The 21,713-nt window shown below is 40.4% G+C and overlaps 1 protein-coding gene across 9 annotated transcripts in view; it reads left to right on the top strand.

Annotated features, from left to right (window-relative positions):
- Positions 1-21,713, top strand: part of adgrb3 (adhesion G protein-coupled receptor B3) — an 817,113-nt gene that overhangs the window by 595,960 nt on the left and 199,440 nt on the right. For all 9 annotated transcript variants that reach the window (XM_072250523.1, XM_072250502.1, XM_072250515.1 and 6 more), the window contains one exon: positions 17,484-17,610. In XM_072250523.1, coding sequence (XP_072106624.1) covers positions 17,484-17,610 — 127 coding nt within the window. The remainder of the gene's footprint in view (positions 1-17,483; positions 17,611-21,713) is intronic.

The raw sequence follows: 21,713 nt of genomic DNA, 5'->3' as shown, positions 1-21,713 counted from the left end.
CTTCAGCCTTGAGGTCCTTATTATTCAGAACGACTGAGGTGTTTGTGCTTGATACATACCCAGCAAATCAATTCGTATGCACCTCACCTACCAACAGAGGAACTAAATGGAGAGGTCAAAAGGATTACTTCCAGGATACCCCCAAGAAGAACATCAAAAGAAATGGCATCCATATCACACTGGGATACAGAAGAGCAAGACTATCCAGTGATCTAGACCAGAACTATCCCAGAAAAGGGCTCTTTTGCAGCCTACCCCAAAATTAGCCCAGAACAAGACCATCTAGTGACCAAGCCCAGAACCATCTGTGAACTAGGCAACATGGTGAATACTTGTCAGAGGAGGAGCGTCCACATTTGAGAAAATTTATTGTGCTCTGGTAGGAGATATGTGACTGAAAGTAAGAAGAAACAAAATTAGGCCCACTGCCTTACAGCAGTCTTGGCTTAACCCTATGTTTTATTGCCCTTATAATGTCCTCCAATGTGTCCGCTACTCTAGGGGTGGCATAACAACCCATAAGAAAACTGTGAAAATAATCCTCCCAGACCACAAGAGGTTGCTTCTGGAAAGGTTATGCTGGTGGCATGTGATGGTGGTTAGAGGCTACTTCAGAGCATAAGTACCATCAGAGACAAGTAGACCTGCTGTATTAATATGATTGTGTGTCAGTCATCCTCAGACCTCTGGGTAGCAGCTGAGGATGACTCCACCTCCCCCCCCCCCACCCCCAGTATTACTTTCTTCTGATGCTTCCTTTGTGAGACCATTTAACCCAAACAATATCTAAGTATCTCTCTAAGGCCTAACTGAGATTATTAGCCAGAGTAAAACAGTAGCAGATTGTATTTTTTTAATGAAGCTTTATTAGTTTAGTAATTTGACCACCTGCTCTCTCTCTGTTAAAGATGATGTGTGCTCCGTTTAATAGCAAATCCAGCTAACTCAGTAAATGTACCTTAGGGTATCATAAAATCCTTGGGTACATAGAGAGGCCATTGAGGCCATAAAATACATTGAAGCTCCCTGTGGAACAGTTCAGTCTGTCCCATTCCTCACTTTTTCCATGTAGCTCTCCAAATCGCTTCCCCTTAACTGTGTATGCAATTCTCCTTTGAAAAAATCTGATTGATTTTGTTTCCAGAAGCAATGATGCTCAGATTTTAACTGCTCTCTGCATAAAATAATATAGCCCTCTGAACAACCTTTAACATTTTGCCCATTTCACTAAAAATGTTCTGGAACATACATTATTGGCAACAGCTTCTCTATATTTCCCTGTCACAATAATCTTCCTCTATCAAATCTCCTCTCTACGTTTTTTATTCCATGCAGAACCACAGTTTTTCCAGCGTAACCTTAGAGCAGAAATTCTTGTGCAATCATTTTGGAAAATTTATGACTTTTCAAACAGCATTGGTTATATTTAGCACAATCCGCCATAAGCGAGGACATCATTGTTTTGATTATTTCATATTTAAAGAATTGAGAATCCATTATTAGTCAAATACATCTACCTGGTAAGTGTAACATTAATTGGCAAAAATTGGATTTCACATGTTTTAGTCTACTGAATCATTGTATGTATATAGCAATAACACCAAATTGTAATACAGGAAGAGTGAGAAAAAAGTGTCAGCGTGGTCCTAGCTGGAAGGAGCAGTTCCTGTGCAGGTACAACAGAAGTAGTATCATTGTAATGCAGTTTCTGCCATTAACTCAGAAAAGTTGTCAGTCCGTGAGGGCAATGTCCCCAATGTAGTCAGACACCAAAGCACCTGCCATCGGGGAGATGGAGGCTGCAGGAGAGAGGGCACGTCTGTGCCTCATCCCCTCAATGTCAACTACATACTTGGAGTCACCTGCTCACCCAGCCCTAGCCTCAATGCTGGCCAAACATAACATTATCTTTTTCTTAATTGATCTCTCCAAAAAAGCACTTTGCAAGTTTGAGTACACTCTGTATAATTTGGGATGTATGAGGTGTTTGCAATAAGTTCTGGAGCTGCCCTGCAGACAACCATAATGTCAGAGTGTTCCTTTAAAGGGCACCTAGATGAAGAAAGCAGCATGTTGTGTGCCTTGTTTCTTTGTAACTATTCTGAGGGCAGTCATTTTCGGGATGGGAGCTTCAATTTATGTTGTTGGGAGTTGACACGTTACATGATCACTGGACACACTGACATGGATCAGAGTTGCCTGGTCCAGTTTTGTGATTGGCACGTGATTCCATGTGGAAATGATTGGTAATATGATTTGCTCCAGTTCCAGTCAATTTGAGATTGCTTAGCAAAGAAAACAAAATATGCAACTATTGCTCAAGCAACTATCCCAACAGAGCAAATAGAGAAAAGCGTGCTGCCTTGTTTTACAATGAAGTTATTTCTGTTACATGAAGAAAATACTTGTATTAATATAGTACTTTCACAATTTCAGAATGTCCCAAAACACTCCACAGTCAATAATACTGAAGATTAGACTCTGTAGTGATGTCAGAAACATAGCAGCCAATTTGCATGGCGTTTCTACCAACGGCTATGTAACAGTGTTTTAGTAATGTTGATTGAAGAACAAATATTGGTCAAGCCACTGGGGATAGCTCCTCTGTTCTCCAAAATTGTGACAAGCTATTTTCTGTCTACCTGATACCTCTGAGCTTGCAGCAGTCCCTTAGAGTGGAAATGGGATGTCATGCTTGATGTATAGGTTGTTAATAACAGCTGATTCTTACTGTTCTTTTTTTCTGAAATAAGAGTATCTGTTGACAATGCTGCATCAGCCAAAGAGCTGGAGGAGGGGCTGGATATAGTCAATAGTACAGCAAATTATGTTAATTTATACAAAACAAATGTCTATTTAAAGAGCAGAGGGAAAAAAGCACTAACCACTACAAATTCTCCCATTAAGCATCAATGATTTCTCCAGAAAATTTCAGTGATGGGGGTCACTAGCTTGAGTGACATATGTTATAGAGTTATATATCACTACAGCACATAAAACAGACCCTTCAATCCATCTAGTCCATGCTAAACTGTTATTCTGGTTAGTCTCATTGACCTGCACTGGAACCGTACCCCTCTATCCCCATCCCATCCACGTACTTATCCAAACTTAACTAAAATGTTGAAATTGAATCTGCATCCACCATTCCACACTCTCAGCACCCTCTGAATGAAGAGGTTCCCCCTCATGATCTCCTCAAATATTACACCTTTCAACATTAACTTGTGACGTCTAGCTCTAATCTCACCCAACCTCAGTGTGAAAAGTCTGCTTGCATTTACCCTATCTATACCCTTCATAATTTTGTATACCTCTATCAAATCTCCCCTCAATCTCCTACACTCCATGGAATAAAGTCTTAACCTGTTCTACCTTTCACTATAACTCAGGTCCTCAATTCTTTGCAACATCCTTGTAAATTTGTACTCTCTTCTGGAATGTAGTCATCACAACATACATCTTTTCCAATATTAAATTATATCTGGGTGGGTGATCCAACCTATTAATTCACCACCCAAGTAATAAAGCTGACTATTTTACCGAATTTTATTCTTCTATTCAGAAACATTCCCAAGCAGTGGTTGTTTGTCTATCTTTGTCCGTTTATATATACTGTACTGTGTTGTTTTTCATAAATTCTGTTTTATTTCTTTTTTTCCCAGTACATGCCAGCAGAAAATAAACCTCAGGATGGTATGTGGTAATGTACCCTCAGGGGCCACTTTATTAGGTCCACCTGTACACCTGCTCATTAATGCAAATATCTAATCAGCCAATCATGTGACAGCAACTCAGTGCATAAAAGTATGCACACATTGTTGCTGTTCAGACCAAACATTAGAATGGGGAAGAAATATGTTCTAAGTGACTTTGACCGTGGAATGATTGATGATGCCAGACGTGGTTTTGAGTAGCTCAGCAACTGCTGATCTGGAATTTTCACACACAACAATCTCTAGAGTTTACAGAGAATGATACAGAAAACAAAAAAAACATCCAGTGAGCAGCAGTTCTGTGGGTGAAAATGTCTTGTTAATTAGAGAGGTCAGAGGACAATGGTCAGACTGATTCAAGCTGACAGAAAGGTGACATTAATTCAAATATGTATTACGACAGTGGTGTGCAGAAAAGCATCTCTGAATGTACAACACATTGGAGTGGATAAGCTACAGCAGCAGACGATCACAAACATATAGAAATGCACTTAGTGGCCATTTTATTAGGCCCCTGCATATGTATATATACTTTGATAATAAACTTACTTTGAATTTTGAACTCTGAAATAGTTTATGCTAAATCAGAAATAAAGATACATCAATTATTTATTCATGTTATAACCTAATTTACAGTTCAGAGAATTGTTTAATTTTGTAGATGGGTGTATAATCCATTTATGCACAATCCTATTTTCTGACTTCAGCCCCCAACTCTGACTCTCACTTCCCAGTGTCCCCCTAACTTCTTATCACCAGCCTCTTTAATCGCATTTCACTCTACTGTCACTCTCCTTCCGAATTTACTACAAGTTACCACCTTCCAAGAATCAAGGTTCAACTTTACTGACCATATACATTTGCATGCATTAGGAATTTGCTGTGGTGCGTTGGTTGGGGTACAAAATGCAACAACAACAATAACAATTTATTTAACAATTATGAAGGATAAAGATCGCTAAATAATCCCTAGTTAACCATTCTTCTCTCCTCACGTGCCCCAAGTCTCTGGCCCCAATCCTCCTTGCCCTATCCAGCTCTCCACCCCTCTCTTTCCTGACTTTCTTGATTACTTCCAATCTCCCCTTCAGGGCTTAGAGAATGGGAGTAGGGAAGGTAATAACACACAAGCTGTGATAATGAAGGTTGTGCGATGAACTGAAGGAGAGGTCATGTCATTAAAATAGAGGCTTGTCTAGGATGCAGTCAGTGACAGCAGAATGGGCAATAAATTCTGGCTGTGCCCACATCCTATAAGTAAATTTTTAAAAAATGAATGGTCTCCGAATTGGGAAAAATGTACAATGTGACATTTTCCAAGGCTGCTAGAACCAACGCATGGTGTGTTTATGTCCTATACTTGGACATCTCAGGGAGTGGTAATTAACAATGAAACACTTCGCTCCACCTCTGTGGTATCAGATCATCTATCCATAATGAAGTCTTGTTAATGGCCATGCTGCTGAACATAAACATTGTGATGATCAATCTATTAAGTGTCTAAATAATTTTGAATCAGACTACTGGAATTTCCAGAGAAGATCCATGAGAATTATCCTAGGAATGAAAGACTTAACATATGAGGAGTGCTTGGCTCTGGCCCTGTATTCACTAGAGTTCAGAGGAATGTACTGGGTGGGAGCGGGGGTTATCACATTGAAGCATACCAAAATATTGAATGGTCCAGACAGAATGGGGTGGAGAGGATGTTTACAATAGTTGGAGAGTCTATGACCAGAGGGCACAGCCTCAGAATACAAGGATTTTGGAACAGAGATGAGGAAAATTTTCTTTAGCCAGAGTTGGTGAATCTTTGGACTTCATTGCCACAGACAGATATGGAGGCCAAGTGATTGCGTATATTTGAAGCAGAGGTTGGTAGGTTCTTGAATAGTAAGGGTGTCAAAGGTTAGAGGGAGAAGGCAGGAAAATGAGTTGAGAGGAAAAACAAATTAGCCACGATTGAATAGTGGAAGGGCCAAAATGGCGTATTGTGTTCCTATGTCTTACGGGCTTATGACCATAAGGTCTACTGTCAAGAGTAGTTTCAACACTGGCACCCACCCAATAAAGTGAAATAAAGTCATATTTTAACCTGTCCACCAAAAAGCAGGGCAAATGCAAAGGGGCAGCTACTGTCCTATCAGTGTTCTCTCAATCATCAGCAAAAGTGTTGTTGACAGCGCCATGAAGAACACTTAATCAGCAATTATCTGTTCACCAGTTGCCAGCTTGTGTCTTGTTTGGACTACTTAACTCCCAGCCTCATCCAAAATTTGATCCAAATAGGGACCAAAAGAGGCGAAAGTGAGAATTACTCTCTTTGGCATCAAGAATGCAATTGACAGAGTGTGACATCAGGGTCCCTGGTAAAACTTGAATCAATAGACTTTGAAAGGGAAAATACTCCACAGGCTGAGGTCATACCTTGCTTAAAGGAAGAATGTTCTGATTGCTGGTTGTTAATCATCCCAGCTCAAGGACATCATGACATGAGTTCCGAATTATCCCAGCTATCTTCAGTTACTTAATCTGCTTTCTCCTATCATGAAAATAGAGAAGGGATTGTTCAATTCCATCTGCAACTTCTCAGAAAATGAAATTCCTATCTGAATGCAGAAAGGCAAGAACAATATTCAGACATTGACAAGTGACATTTGTGCCACACAAGTGTCAGAAAATGACCCCCTCCTAAAAGAGCGAGTCTAAACTCTGCTCTTCATTACCTACCACATCCTTGACACCACCCCATTAGTAGATAAAAAATCTCTGGCCCAGCAGGTTAATATCCTAGCAACAAGAACAGGGTCTGAATATCCTGCAGCAAGTGACTCTCTAAGGGTCATAGAAACATTATGAGTTACAGGATGCAGACAGTTCCTTCAGCCGACTGAGTTCATGTGAACTTCAACTACCCATTTACACTACTCTTACATTAATCTCATTTTTTAACTTCTGATATTCTTCCCTTCCACCATCTACAAGGGCCATGATGGAATACCGCCCAGTTCCCGGATGAATACACATGCAACTCTCGGGAAACTTGACAACATCCTCGTCAATGCAGCCTATTTATTGTCACCCAATCCTCCATGATAAACATTCACCCCTTCCACCCTGAGAACTCTCTTTTACTACTCTATAATGTTCATAAAGCAAACATTTAAATGAAATGTTTATTAAAGGATTGGTAGGATAAATCTTTCTTGAAAGGCAGCAGAAACTGCAGTTTGTAATGATTTTTGGTGCACTTCTGGATTAGAGAAACTATGAGCATGTATGACAGATGTTAGTGATATTAAAATCATGGACTGTACTAAAGTCACAAAAATGAGATGCAAACATTATCAGTGAGGGAATACAAGAATCAAAACAGCGAGTCAGGACAATGATCTATAGAAAAGATGCAGTAATTCAAAAGTGCGCTCAATATATAGAATGAATGATGACATCTCGAGATGATATCCATTGATTGAATAGAAAGTAATTATGTTTCATTAGCAAATCATATTCAGGAACAAAATATACTGGTGTTTCACAGTTAGAAAATGTGATTCGCATTTAAAATTCAAAAATTCTCACCTGTTTCAACATCCCCTCTGGCCATACTCTGTAATCTCCTCCAGTTTCTCAATCCTCTAAGATTTAGCTTTCTTACAATTCTGCCTCCTACTAATTTTAATCTCTCAACTCTGTGCTCTGGAATTCCCTCCACAAGCCTTTCTGCCAGTCTGGTGCTCTCGTTTCTCTGAGTTTTAAAGCTAAGATGAAAATAATTGTCCTTGACATCCAAGACATCACCTTGGCCATTTCATAAACACAAAATAATCTGCAGATATTGGGGTCAAGGCAACACTCACAACACGCTGGAGGAACTCAGCAGGACGGGCAGCCCATTCAGATATGTCCATACATGGCCTCCTCTACTGCCATGATGAGGCTAAACTCAGGTTGGAGGAGCAACACCTCATATACCGTCTAGGTAGTCTCCAGCCCCTTGGTATGAACATAGAATTCTCCAACTTCTGGTAATTCCCTCCCCCTCCCTTCCTCTATCCCTATGTCACTCTGCCCCCCCCCAGCTGCCTACCACCTCCCTCATGGTTCCACCTCCTTTACTACCCATTGTGTTTTCCCCTATTCTTTCTCCACCTTTCCTGCCTATCACCTCCCTGCCTCCCTTCCCCCACCCCTTTATCTTTCCCCTTACTGGTTTTTCACCTGGAAACTACCAGCCTTCTCCTTCCCACCCTCCCCCCCACCTTCTTTATAGGGCCTCTGCCCCTTCCCCCTACAGTCCTGACGAAGGGTTCCAGCCCGAAACATCGACTGATCATTTCCACAGATGCTGCCCGACCTGCTGAGTTCCTCCAGCGTGTTGTGAGTGTTACCTTGGCCATTTCATTGTCTCCTCACTCAGCTCTGGAACACTTGGACACTTGGATATAACAGAATGCTCGTCATCGACTATAGGTCAACCGTCAACATTATCATCTCCTTGAAGCTCATCACTCAGTTTCAAGACCTGGCCCATACTTCCCTGTACAACTGCATCCTCGATTTCCTCACTGGCAGACCCTAGTTAGTACAGATTGGCAATAACATTTCCACACTCGTCATCCTGTGTGCTTAGCCCCTGCTCTACTCACTTTATACTTATGAATGTCTGGCTAAGACAATTCACCAAGTGCTCTGGTTTCCTCCCAATACCAAAGACATACAGGTTAGTAGCTTAAATGGTCACATGGAATAATTAGACAACTCTAATTCATTAGGCCAGAAGAGCCTGATACTCTGTCATATCTGTAAATAAATTAACAGGGCTTAGAAACACCATCACTTGCAGGTTCCTTTCAGGCTGTGGGCCACTCTAACTTGGAAATGTGTTCCCAGTCCCTCGTAATTGCCGAGTGTACACCATGGAGCTCCCCAAAAAACAGCACACAGAGAACTCCTTCACCAGAAGAAATACAGCAATTCAAGAAGGCAGCTCATCATCACTCTCTCAAACAAATGCTGTGTGGACAATAAATACAGACTTTGCCAGTAATCTCCAGATTCTGAGAAGGAATATGGAAAAAACAGTATTTTGAACATTTCAGTTTCACATCTGAGCTGCTGGTTTTCAGTCCCTGCCTCCACACTGTTCTCCACTCATTGACATGACTGTGGACACAAAGGCCCATGCCTACCCATTGATGTTATTCTCCACCCTTCTACTTTATGCTATCCAAATTTAAAATGCTCAACAGTACATGTTATATCATCAACAGCCAAAAAGAAGCAAACAATACTCACTTCTCCATGAGAATGAGGTAGAGCCATAGGTTGGTTATAAACAGCAAGCTTGTTTATAGGTATGTCCAATGGCACTCAGCTGACAGAAAATCTTATACTGTCTTAAAATGTTTATGGAAAAAATTGAGGGACTTACGATATGTAATAAAATATTTATACCTCTAAATGTACTGTAGGCAAATTGAATGTTTTAGCATATCTTTCTTTTATCTTAAGTAAATCATATTCAACTGTTAGTTGGTGTCTCCATTTGCCGTCACCAGTTTTCTATTCCCCAATCTTATTGCTGCTGTGCACTGAGTCAGTGGAATTCTGTGCCATTTTGATTATCAGTCTGCCCTGTGTTAGTTCTACACAATTAGGATTTCAGTTGATCTCAGTTAGTTTGGCTAAGGGAGGAGATGTGGAGGAGGAGGTATGGAAAGAGGTTATAGAAATCTTTCAGTGTTACAGTTTCTATTGGTTTTCACTGGTTCCTCTTGGAGAATGTGACTAGCAGGAAAATTGCACAGGGCTGGATATCCCTGGAGGTATAGAGGCTGCCTATGCTTATGGATGCAAAATGCTCATCTGGAGGCCACATCAAAGGGGTCATTGAATTATTGGAATCGATGGCCATTATTTTCAAGTTGAAGACTTCGATATAGGGAAAGCACTTTCTAAAATAAATATTCTACTGTCTTTTAGCATTTACAAAATTCCTGTAAATATTGCATGATCTGGTTGTGCTAGAGACTTGGAAGATTGGTCAAGTTTTGCATTTTTAGTGTAGGTTTCATAACATTATCAATAACTTTATCCATATGAACATGGGTATCTTTCACTTTTGCCTTTTTATTTTGTGTGTCAAAATGCATCTATATTTATTGTTGATCACTGGATAATTTAACAAATACGTATAGACTAGCATCACAATCACAATTGCACCTCAAAGTTCAGAGTTCAAAGTTAATCTCTTATCAAAGTAAATATATGTGGCAGGGTAGAGATACGTCTCTACCAGAGGAGGTGTAAGGCGCTCCTTCCTTTCGCTATCCTGCAGGTCACCCTTGGGCAAGGTGTAGCACCTGCGTAACCCTGTGGTCAGGGTCACATGAAGCCATGGGAGCAGGTGGTGGATGGTCGTATGAGTAGCAGATGCATATAACAAGTCCTGGTTATGCAACCACTGCTGCTAGGCAGATAATCTTTGAAGAGTATTGATAATGGCTGAGGTCACCCACTTTGTAAAGACACTGCCCAGAAGACTGCAATGGCAAACCATTTCTTTAAGTTTGCCAAGACAATCATGGTCATGGAACCATGATCAGCTATGTCATACAACACAGCACATAATGATGATGATGTTGAAATATATGTCACCACGTACTACCTTGAGATTTATTTTCCTGCAGGCATTCACAGTAGAACAAAGAAATACAATCAATGAAAAACTGACACACAAAGACTGGCAAACAACCAGTGTGCAAAAGAAGACAAACTGCACAAAATAATTAATACTGAGAACATGAGTTGTAGTGTCCTTGAAAGTGAATGCATAAGTTGTGGGATCCATTAAGTGTTGAGGTGAGTAAAGTTATCCATGCTGGTTCAGGAGCCTGATGGTTGAAGGTTAATAACTGTTCCTGAACCTGATGATGTGGGACCTAAGGCACCTCAACTTCCTTCCCATGGCAGTAGTGAGAAGAGAGTGGGGAAGGTGGGGATCCTTGATGCTGGATGCTGCTTTCTTGTAAAGGCTGCTCCTTGTAGATGTGCTCAGTGGCAGGGAGAGCATTTACTGTTTTTACTGCTTCTTTCCCTGATGCTCCAAAATGACACAAGGTATGAAAATCCAGTCATCCAAATGGATAGTTTAAAATGATTCAGTAAATGAATATGGAGAATGGTTGCCATATTTTAAAAGTTTTCCCAGTTTAAGAATAAAGTTCAATAATCTTATGTAAACATTAAGCTATCTATTAATTTTGCAATGACTATCCTTTCAATGTCAAAAACCCCTATCCTTCTATGTTTGGAATCCAAAGACTGCCATCTCCATGGGTTGTGCTAGGGACCTGGCAGATTGGCCAAGTTTGGCATTTTTAGTATAGGATTCATAACATTATCAATAAATGTATGTTCACATTAATTCTTAGAGCGCCTTTTGATGATCCTGGCAGTGTATTACTTGATTTTAGACTTGCAGTTAAGGTTCAGTTGTGCAAGAAGAATTTGTGTGGTACTTTTCAAGTTCCATTCAGAATATCTTAATCAAGTACCACTGCAGAAGATCTAGAAGTGTCATTGGCAAAACAAGTGCCAGAATGATAGATTTCTTGCCCACAATACTGCCAGACCTATTTGCAAAATTAACCCTGTGCACTATTTAAGAGGCACTACAATTTTCTTCCCTCCTCATTTAAGGTTTCTGGGCCATTACTTCCAACAAGGTAACAATAACATGATGAAAGACTTCTCAAGATCTGCATAGCCAGCCTCTTCAGTTCTGATGAGAGATGTTTCCTTCACCACTGCAGAATCTCATTGACCCTGCAGTCTAAGTTCAGAGAGAGAGAAAAAAATTCATTTCCATCTAGGGAGTTAATTGTCTGATCAGTCAGTTGTCTGTGTGTATTGAGCTTCATAACTCTTGAAACAACAACATTCTAGTCAATATGCTGTCCAAATTGGAATTCAGTCAAGAAAATCATGATTTTAATAAGAAATTATATAATCACTGTGAATAGAACATGTGCTTAACAATGAATTTTAGCCAGAAAATATTCTACTAAGTTTGAACATCTTGTTCAAAGCTTTTTAGATAAACTTTATAAATTGCATTATTATCTAACCATTTCATATTCATACTGGATTTGAAGCAAGTAGACTATCAGGGTTCATTGATCCATCATTAGTCGATGTAGTATAGTGGTAATTATACAGTAATATTACATATTAATTCTTCACAGTGAGCTGTGTCTAAAATTGGATAATTCATTGATAATGTGACATTATCCTTCCTAATGGTGGAACCTGCTGCATTCCCACAGCTTCTGAGATCCCTGCATTCTTATATCTTGGTCTCTTGTTAATCATTGTGTTACCAGTGGCAATGCACTCAGCTGCCTAAGTCCTAAACTCTGGAAATTTCTCTTAAATCTTTTGTTTCTTGACCAAACAATCCTTTAATATGTTTTTAAAACATAACCATTTAATTGCATAACATACTCTCAATGCATTAAAACTATTTTGCACCTTGGAATATTTTAATGCATTGGAAGTGCTATGCACACTCAGTGCCCACTTTATTAGGTACACCTGCATGCCTGCTCTTTAATGCAAATATCTAATCATCCAATCATGTGGCAGCAACTCAATGCATTAAAGTATACAGACATGGTCACAAGGTTCGGTTGTTGTTCAGATCAGAATGAAGCAGAAATGTGATATAAGTATCTTTAACCGTGGAGTGACTGTTGGTGTCAGACTGAGTATCTCAGAAACTGGTCATCTCCTGAGGTTTCCATGCACTACAGCTCTAGAGTTTACAGGAATGTTGCAAAAGAAAACCCAGTGTATGGCAGCTCTGTGGGCAAAACCACCTTGTTAATGAGACACATCAGAGGAGAATGGCCAGACTGGTTCAAGCTGACAGGAAGGTGACAGTAACTCAAATAACCGTGTGTTACAACAGAGCATCTTTGAATGCACAACATGTCAAATCCTGAAGTGAATGATGTCCAGCAACAGAAGACCATGAACATACAGTACACTCAGTGGCTACTTTATTAGGTACAGGAGATACTTAATGAAGTGGCCACTGTGTGTAAATTAGAGATGTCACTGTCATTAAACATTTGCTTGGTTCTGCCTCATTGATCAGAAGAACCAAAGTAACATTATGTTTATATTGTCCCCAATGGAGTGTTTTACAGCTTGAGAGGGCTTGTTTTGCTGTAGAAATCTGTATCAAAGATATTCACCACCTAGCATAAATCTAATTACTCACTTTTTAAGCATTAATTTGACTGTTTTTCCCAAAATAATTTACTGGTTCTGATCCAATGTTTAATTTGATTAAGTGCAGCCTGTCCATATGTTTTAATTATATTCTTGAAACAAAACCTGCTGTTGATTACAATCACCATGGATAAAAGTGAATTGCCTTATCTTTCACTCATGCTCTTGGAGGCATACAGGGAGTAAACATTTCTCTCAGTAGAACAGAGTCTAGATGACAGAATGCTACATCAAATGGATATTAATAGGAAAACTATAAGTCAAACACACATGGGATGAAGAATAGGAAAAAAGCACGATGATTTTATGCTGCACAAAAAAGACTTAGGATCTGGGTAAACCATGTATTGTTTGAGTGTGTCAAATTTTGGATACAGTGCTATAGTTTCAGCTCCCTCAAAAGGATGGCACTCTAAGAAAAGTCAGGGCCAGCACTTAACCTCAACCTGCTACAACAAAGATCCTTATCCCAATATTGTTTGTGGGCCCATAATGACTGAAAATTGGATGTCACATTTGTCTGTTTCGTAATAGTGATGAAAATTCAGAAGTACTTCAATGTTCAAAGTATTTTTATTTTCAATGTAAGTATATGACACTGTATATAGCACCCTGAGATTCATTTTCTTGCAAGTATTCATGAACAAAGAAGTACAATAGAGTTAATGAAAAGCTACACACAAAGACTGACAAACAACCAATGTGCAAAAGAGGACAATCTGTGCAAATACAAAAGCAGACAAATAAATAAATAACTCTGAGAACGTAAGTTGCAGAGTCCTTGAAAGTCAGTCCATAAACTGTGGTATTGACTGCAAAGTATTTTCAGTGGAACTTAGAATGTAAAAACATAGTTCATATTCTTAAATAGACTAAGATTCTTTCATTTATTTGCCCAATCCAGGATAAATTTCATCCCACAAAGAAGTAACTCCAAAAAAAAAATTGCTTCAATATGCTCAGGCAAGATATTTTAATGACAAAAGGAACAAGCAAAAGTCATTCTGAACCCATAACAGAAGAAAAATAAACAAAGGGGTTTGCTACAGATTGTTAAGTGATTTTTCTTAAATGAACTGATACCAGTGTTAGTTCTCCTCTAGTAAGTGTGTTCCTTAGTTGCAGGAATGTAGGATTGAGATTAACTGAATGAAGCTCAGTTCACCATTGGCAGAACCAATCAACTGGAACCTGTTGTCTCGCCCTGAGACTTCCACTTATACACTTGGATTTCAGAGCGCCTGGTGATCCTCTTGCCAAGCCTTTGGACATTGCAGCACATGTTGTTTATTCAAATGTTTGGCCCTAAAATAACCTGTGCATTCTTTAACTGATTGCAATATTTCTATTAATACACCCTACAATAACAGCCAGCAGGAGAGTGCAAGACCAACCACATGTTTCCTCATAGACACAAACTCCTCACTTAGAATTTACAGTTCAGGTAAATTCAACAAGTCAGCACTGGTGTTCATACTCCACGGGAATCTCTCCACACTGGATTCGTCAAATTTTAACAGCATAGCATTCTACGCTGCTCAGTTTTATTTATTTATCTACCCCTAAATGACTGTATTGTGTTCATTCAAAGTATTCCTTGCAGAATAAATTCTGTGCTCATTCTCTAAGTATGTTAATAATAGAACTCTGATTTAAACAAATTAGAAACCTTAAAATGAAATGTTTTGCCTCCATCAATTGATACCATTTTAGAGAAGAGGCTTGTCATCAGATGTTTAGAAAACAATGATGTGTCTGAGTACAGACAGCAAGAATTTATAAAAAGAAAGTCATGATTGACTAATCTATTAGGGTTCTTTAAGGTTGTATCTAGTAGAATAGATGAAGAAGAACCAACGGACATGGTGTATTTGAATTATCAGAAGAGTTTTGCTATGATCCCACACTGGAGATAGATGAAAAACCTGTCAGATGCAATACTGTATATACTGTATCTATGAGATAATAAACTTAAGAAAAAAAAACTTTTTTAATTATAAGAAATTTGGAAACGCTGATGTTCAAAGAGACCGGAGTAAGTTTGTACACAAGTCACTGGAAGCAACCATACAGGTAAACAAGCAATTAGTTTGGTCGATAGCATACTGGTTTCTATTATAAGAAGAGATGAGTACAGATGTCTTCCTACATCTATATGTAGGTTCTCGGTGAGAGCACATATGGAGCGTTGCATACAACCCTAGTTTCCTTACTTTAAGAGCAGACTTTGAGAGAGTGTAGCAAAGCTTCACTGGACTTGTTACTAGCAAAGTGGGGCTATTATAAGAGGAAGATAGGTTAGGACTCCGTTCTCTAGAAGAATAAGAAGTGACTTTTCTCACAGGGCTCAAATAGTTTGTTGCAGGGAGGATGTTTCCCTTGACTGAGGAATCCAGGACCAGGGGCCACAGTTTGAGCATAAGGGCTTCATTGTTTAGGACTGAGATGAGGAGAAACATTTTCACCTAAATGGTGGTGAACCTTTGGAATTCTCTACACTGGGAGTGAGGGCATTTTGGAGACTCATTCATTGAGTTCATTCAAAACTGCAATCAGTATATTTCTGGACATTGAGGAAATCAGAGATGTGATTGTGTTGGACAACAGAGCCTACTTCAGAGGCTCTTCTCATTGCTACCATCAAGGCAGTGGTACAGGAGCTTGAAGACACACATTCAACATTTAGGGACAGCATCTTCCCCTCTGCCATCAAATTTATGAATGGACAATGAACCCACGTACACTACTTCACTATTTTTTTCCATTTTTTGTTTCTTTTTGCACTAATTTAATATATATTTCTTATGGTAATTTATGGTTTTTTATTATATATCGCAATGTCCTGCTGCCGCAAAACGAAACAAAAAACCATGACATATGCCAAGGATATTAAACCTGATTCTGATTCTGAATGAACTATTCCTAATCCTAGTTACATTATAGTCTTAAAGTCATACAGCACAGAAATAATCCTTCAGCCCAACATCAGGTACCCATCTATTCCAAACCTATTTACAAGCACCTGATCCATAGACTTCAATGCCTTGCCAATTCAAGTGGTTATCCAGAAAGTGAGAGTACCCACCTCCACCAGCCCGTCATCACTGCAAATACCAGATGTTCTTATGCACCAATAAATGTGCTAGTGCTGACTTGATACAAGACCCATTATAAGAAACAAAAGGTTTAGTTGACACAGTGAGCCATGGTTCCTGAGAAAATTAGCACTTTTCATGTCATCAGAACATTTAGGTTTTTAAATACAGTAATTTTATAAGCTGGCATGTGTTGTGAAAATAGCTGAAAAATTATTATAGGGAAGTGGATGTTAAGGTTGAGTTGGACGAACAAGAGGATGTACGTCCAAATCAAACCTAACACTTAGAGTACGTTTTGTCAGTTAAATTTCTAGAATTATCTTCCTGCTATAACATTGGAGAATTTACCAGATTCATCCATATTGGTGTGATGTGGATAATTTGCAAGCCTTATCACACTGCTGACTGCAATGCACTCTGTTGGTTACTATAAATTGAACGCAGATAAGGGACCTTTTTTCGCATTCTTTTGCCCTGATCACTTTCACTTTGGGAACTGATAGTATCTACTCCCGCAAAGAGAGCCGAGGAGATTTATTAATTGGGTAACTTTGCAATCCCGTATAATGTGAGGATTATACATATAACACAAATGTAATCTAAAGTTTCCCCCACCCAATCTGCTTTCAGTTGCTTTCTAGCGAATGCATTTTGAATATAAAACATTTTATAAATAAACAGATTGTTCCCGTCACCCTGATTAATATCATTTCTTTCCAATACGCTGGCTGCTTTATGTGTGTGGTTTATACCATCTGCGAGCGGGGTCGGGGGAGGCGTGAGGGGATGAGAGTCACGGAGGCTTGCGCGGATTGTGGCCGACCCTCTGACCCGGCCAATGTTTCGGAGCAAGCTCTCGTGTCGACCACTTGAACTCAGCATCCACCCCCCACCCACTCCACCGCCGGGAGCGGGACTGGAGGCGCGGAACTCCCTCTCCTTCGCGCTCACTCCATGAACGGCGAGGCACCTCGTCGGCGTGTGTTTAGCAAAACAATATCCTAAATCCCTCCCTCTCCCTCCTCCTCCTCGCCCCGAAAGTAGTCATGCAGTAAAGACCACCCTCCCTCCCCCCCCCCCCCCCCAAGCTGGTGGCGAGCGGATGTTGTCCGTCGCCACCATGCAAAACTCCCTTAGGGAAGCGGGCGAGCTCCTAATGAGCGTCCACCAGTTAACACACCATCAGCACCACTCCAAATCGAACAGCACCGGGGTACAGTCTTTTAAAAAAACAATTGCAATAATGTTTCGTTTTATTTAAGTCTCTGCTGGGGATGCGAAGAGCGCTCCAGCGAGCCGAGGTGAGCGCCCGCGCCCTGCTCACACCCGTCACCAACTGTCCATCACATCTAATGTATTCCTTTTGCAGGAACGAGTCTACCGGTGCCTGGTCCACTCTGGGATGTAAAACTGTGCTTACCGATGCATCCCACACCAAATGCCTGTGTGATCGCCTCTCGACATTCGCCATTTTAGCTCACCAACCCCGAGAAATAGTAAGTAATCAAACAGAATAAGAATTAATAAATTCTATATTTCTTTTTAAAAGAGCTGCCAGATATAATTTTTCGCCCCCACTCCCTCCCCTTCTCTCCTTTCCTATCGTTTACTAAAGCAGCTGTAAGGACGGGCCCCGCTGCTTATCAACCCTCTTGTCATGTGGGGTTAAGTAAATAATTGATTACTGTGTTACATCGGGCAAAAATAATCATCTGGAGGGTGGGCGGGGGGAGAGAGTGAACCTATAGTGTGAATAAGAAAATGATGTGAATCCAATGAGCCGGGTGTTTTTTAACTGTCTTGATTATTAGTGTTTTTTAAAGAATAAGTGATTTTATTATTCATGTATAATTTGACCGTCCCATCCCCAAAATTATGCTATTTAAAAATGCCTTTGAAAAGTAATCGTGAAATTCCGACACATTACTTGAAGAGCTTGTGCTTAGAGATGTCTGTGTGTTGGGGTACTGTGCGCTTATAAGGTTACCTTTGCCTTTGACCAACCCCCTCTTTTCACGGTGATTCTTAACCGTTACTTGAAATGAAATATGATCCAGTAACACCTTGCGCCTGATTCGCCAATCCAGAAGCCATGGGTATCAGCTCTCAAAGCTGTGTTGAGTTTGGGGGGGGGGGGAGGATGCTAGGCAGGATTACTTGTTCTGTATCTGCCCCATCAGCTGTTCCGCTTTGTCTGCTGGGTCCTGTTCTGCCAGGGCTCAATGTCTGCTGCTGTTGTGATTTGAGTAAAAGGTACTGATGAATGTTCCCCTTGTAAAGGACTGTCCCAAAGGTTTGTGGGTCACCTTGTGAACTTGGTCTTTGCAGTGATATTGCTTGGTGTTGTCACAACGTTTTAAACATGCCACAAAATGTTGTTGGTTTTGTGCTGATACGAATCTTGCTGTTAAGTGAAACCATGCCAAATGGTGAAGAATGGAAGTAAACTTACAGAGATAATCTCTGCTATCTGATATCTATTTTCCAAAGACTCAGGTAGATCATAAATCACTGGCCCTGATTTACTTTGACAGCCCAGGTTATATTTTAAATGGCCAGCCATTAGGCCACACTCGAGTCTGCTGATTAGAACTGTTCCAGCTCATGTTCTGTGTCCTCTCGCTTGCAACACTCTCTGCTGTAGGTATCACCAGGCAAACTTAGATTTGAGGATGTAGTATAGGTTCTGTTTGACTGACTTCAAAATTTTGGAATACCTTTGGAAAATTTTACAGCAATCAAGCCTTTGGTTTTGGGTGAGAGTGTGCATCTAATTAATGACTAGGTATTGGTCCACATATACCCATTTACATTGAAAAGCTTATCTTACGTACTGTTCATACTGATCAAATAATTACACAGTGCATTGAACTAGAATGAGTTACAGTAATAATAGTGCAGAATAAAGTGTAAAAGCTAGCACACTGCAGGTAAACGATAAAGTGCAAGATCATGAGGTAGATTATACGATCAAGTGTCCACCTTATCATACAAGAAGTCCATTCACGATTCAACAGGATAGATGCTGTCCTTTAGCCTAGTGTTACGTGTTTTTGTATATTCTGCCTGATGGGAGAGCCCAAAAGAACAAATGTATGGGGTACGTGGGTTTTTTGATTATTTTGGCTGCTTTACTGAGGGCCTTAGAAATATGGATGGCATCCATGGAGGGGAGGCTGGTTTCTATGATGTGCTGAGCTGTGTCCACAACTCTGCAGTTTTTTGCTGTCACGTGTAGAGCCGTTGCCATACCAAGCTGTTATGCATCCAGGTAGAATGTTTTCTATGGTGCATCAATACAAATTGGTAAGGGTTTCAGCCTATCCTTCCTGATTGTGGTCTTTTGGTCATGAAGTCAAGGATCCAATTGCAGAGGGAGAGGAGGAAATGTATTATAAATAACCACAAGTCAATTGTCCTGTTTTGCCTTAATCATTAAAATCTGTGAGGAATTAACAAGACTGTAGTGAGATTAAAATAGGATTAGTGAAAATGGAAGATAAATGTTTGGCATGAACGAGTGGACCAAGGAGCCTGTATTCATATAACTGTATCACGTGCATAAATATGTGGACTTCAGAGTTTTCTGTGTGATCATGTGGATATTGTCCAGGTGCGCTGGTTTCTTCCAACGTCCCAAAGAAATGTTGATTGTTAGATTGATTGGCCACTGTCAGATACCCCTGATGTGTAAGTGAGTGGTTGAATAATCAACGGGAGTCATGTGGGAGAAAATGTGAAGGGTAATAATGGGGAGGAGTAGGATTGTTGTGAGTGCCAGCATAGAGTCTGTGAGCTGAGTGGCTCCCTTCATTATGAAGATTATGAATAAAAGCCAAAGACAAAATTCCGCAGATGTTAGAAACCTCACAAAAGCAAAATGATGAGAGTAATCAACAGAACATTTTCTGTGAAGAGGCAAACAGTTAAAGTTTTCGGTTAATAACTTTTTATCAGGTCTGGAAAATCACAGAGATGAACCAGTTTTATGTTGCAGAGAAGAGGGCGATAGAAATGGAGGACAATGAAAGAAGGAGGCAAGAGAGATTAAATAACAGAAATAGTTGTTCGGAAGGTGCTTGGGGAAGGGAGGGGCTCTTGCCAGTGATTAAGATGTTCACTATTGTTAGGCAAGGGATGATCCTTCTGAATGCAGAAAGAGGAAGATGTGCTTGAGGAGACGTCATGCTCAAGGTGTGGGAGCTGGTGACTGAAATGGTGGGCGAGGGAAAGTTGAACCCTGCCATGCTTCTACAAGGAAGAGCAGAAATGCGGGAAATAGGTCAGACATAGCTAAGGGCCCTGCAAGAGAATTCTCAGCAGAAAGCAGCAGCACAGATGCAGAAGATAGCATTTCAGGGATTGCAGTGATGCAGTCAGCTTAACTGTAAGAATGGAATGGCAGGAAACAGGGTGGGTGGTAGCCAAGGTAGTTGCAGGGGTCTGTGAACTTACTAGTTGCTAAGCTACTCCCATACTGTCCTGATGTCAAAATACAGGGGGAGTAAAAATAGTTAGCAAAGTTGATGTTTCTAGTTCAAGGTGAGAGCAGGAAGCAGCATTGATATATTTGTCAATGTGCCAGGAAAAAGAAATGAGAAAGAAGAGCAGGATTAAAACAAAGAACATTCCACGTATGCCAAGAGGAGGTTGCTGTATCTGAAACTTGCAAAGTTTTCAGGGGAAGTGGGTTGATTCAAAAGAGCAACACACATCAAATTTGCTGGTAAACGCAGCAAGCCAGGCAGCATCTCCAGAAAGAGGTACAGTCGACGTTTTGGGCCGAGACCCTTCGTCAGGACTAACTAAAAGAAGAGCTAGTAAGAGATTTGAAAGGGGGAGGGGGAGATCCAAAATGATAGGAGAAGACAGGAGGGGGGAGGGGTGGAGCCAAGAGCTGGACAGGTGATTGGCAAAAGGGGTATGAGAGGATCATGGGACAGGAGGCCAGATTCAAAAGAGGCCAGGCGGCATCTTTGTGTTGAGCAAAAGAGTTGATGTTTTGGGCTGATAATCAGATGAAGGATTGTAAGCCTGAAACATGAACTCTGTTTTTCCCTCCACAGGTGCCGCCTGGGCTGCTGAGTATTTCCAGCGTTTTCTGTGTTATTTCAACCTTAGAGTAAGTTCAACCACATGGAAGTTGTTGCGGGGGGATTGGTTTAAACTGCCATCTTGAAATAAACGAGAAGGCCTTTAGCCATCCTATTTGTCAGTTGGAAGGTCTGCTGAAAATGCATAAATATTGCTATCAAAAATGCTGTAGGAGGAGTTTAGATTTGTCTTTCATAGAATGGAAGTCAAACTAATTTGACTTTGGAAATTGAGCAGATTGTCATTGTGTTAAATCAACTTTGTTCTGTGGTCCATCATTGACCTTCACTGCCACATTGAGGCTCTAATGTAGGCCATAGACAAATAAATTAGTTTCACACACAAAATGCTGGAGGAACTCAGCAGGCCAGGCAGCATCTATGGAAAAAGAGTATAGGCGACGTTTCAAGACAAAGGGTCCTGCTGAAGGGTCTCAGCCCGGAACGTCACCTGTACTCTTTTTCCATAGATGCTGCCTGGCCTGCTGAGTTCCTCCAGCATTTTG

The sequence above is a fragment of the Mobula birostris genome, chromosome 2 (genome assembly GCF_030028105.1).
Source record: "Mobula birostris isolate sMobBir1 chromosome 2, sMobBir1.hap1, whole genome shotgun sequence".
Lineage (NCBI taxonomy): Eukaryota > Metazoa > Chordata > Chondrichthyes > Myliobatiformes > Myliobatidae > Mobula > Mobula birostris.
The sequence above is the reverse complement of the archived record's forward strand: the minus strand, read 5'-3'. Positions and strand labels throughout refer to the sequence as shown.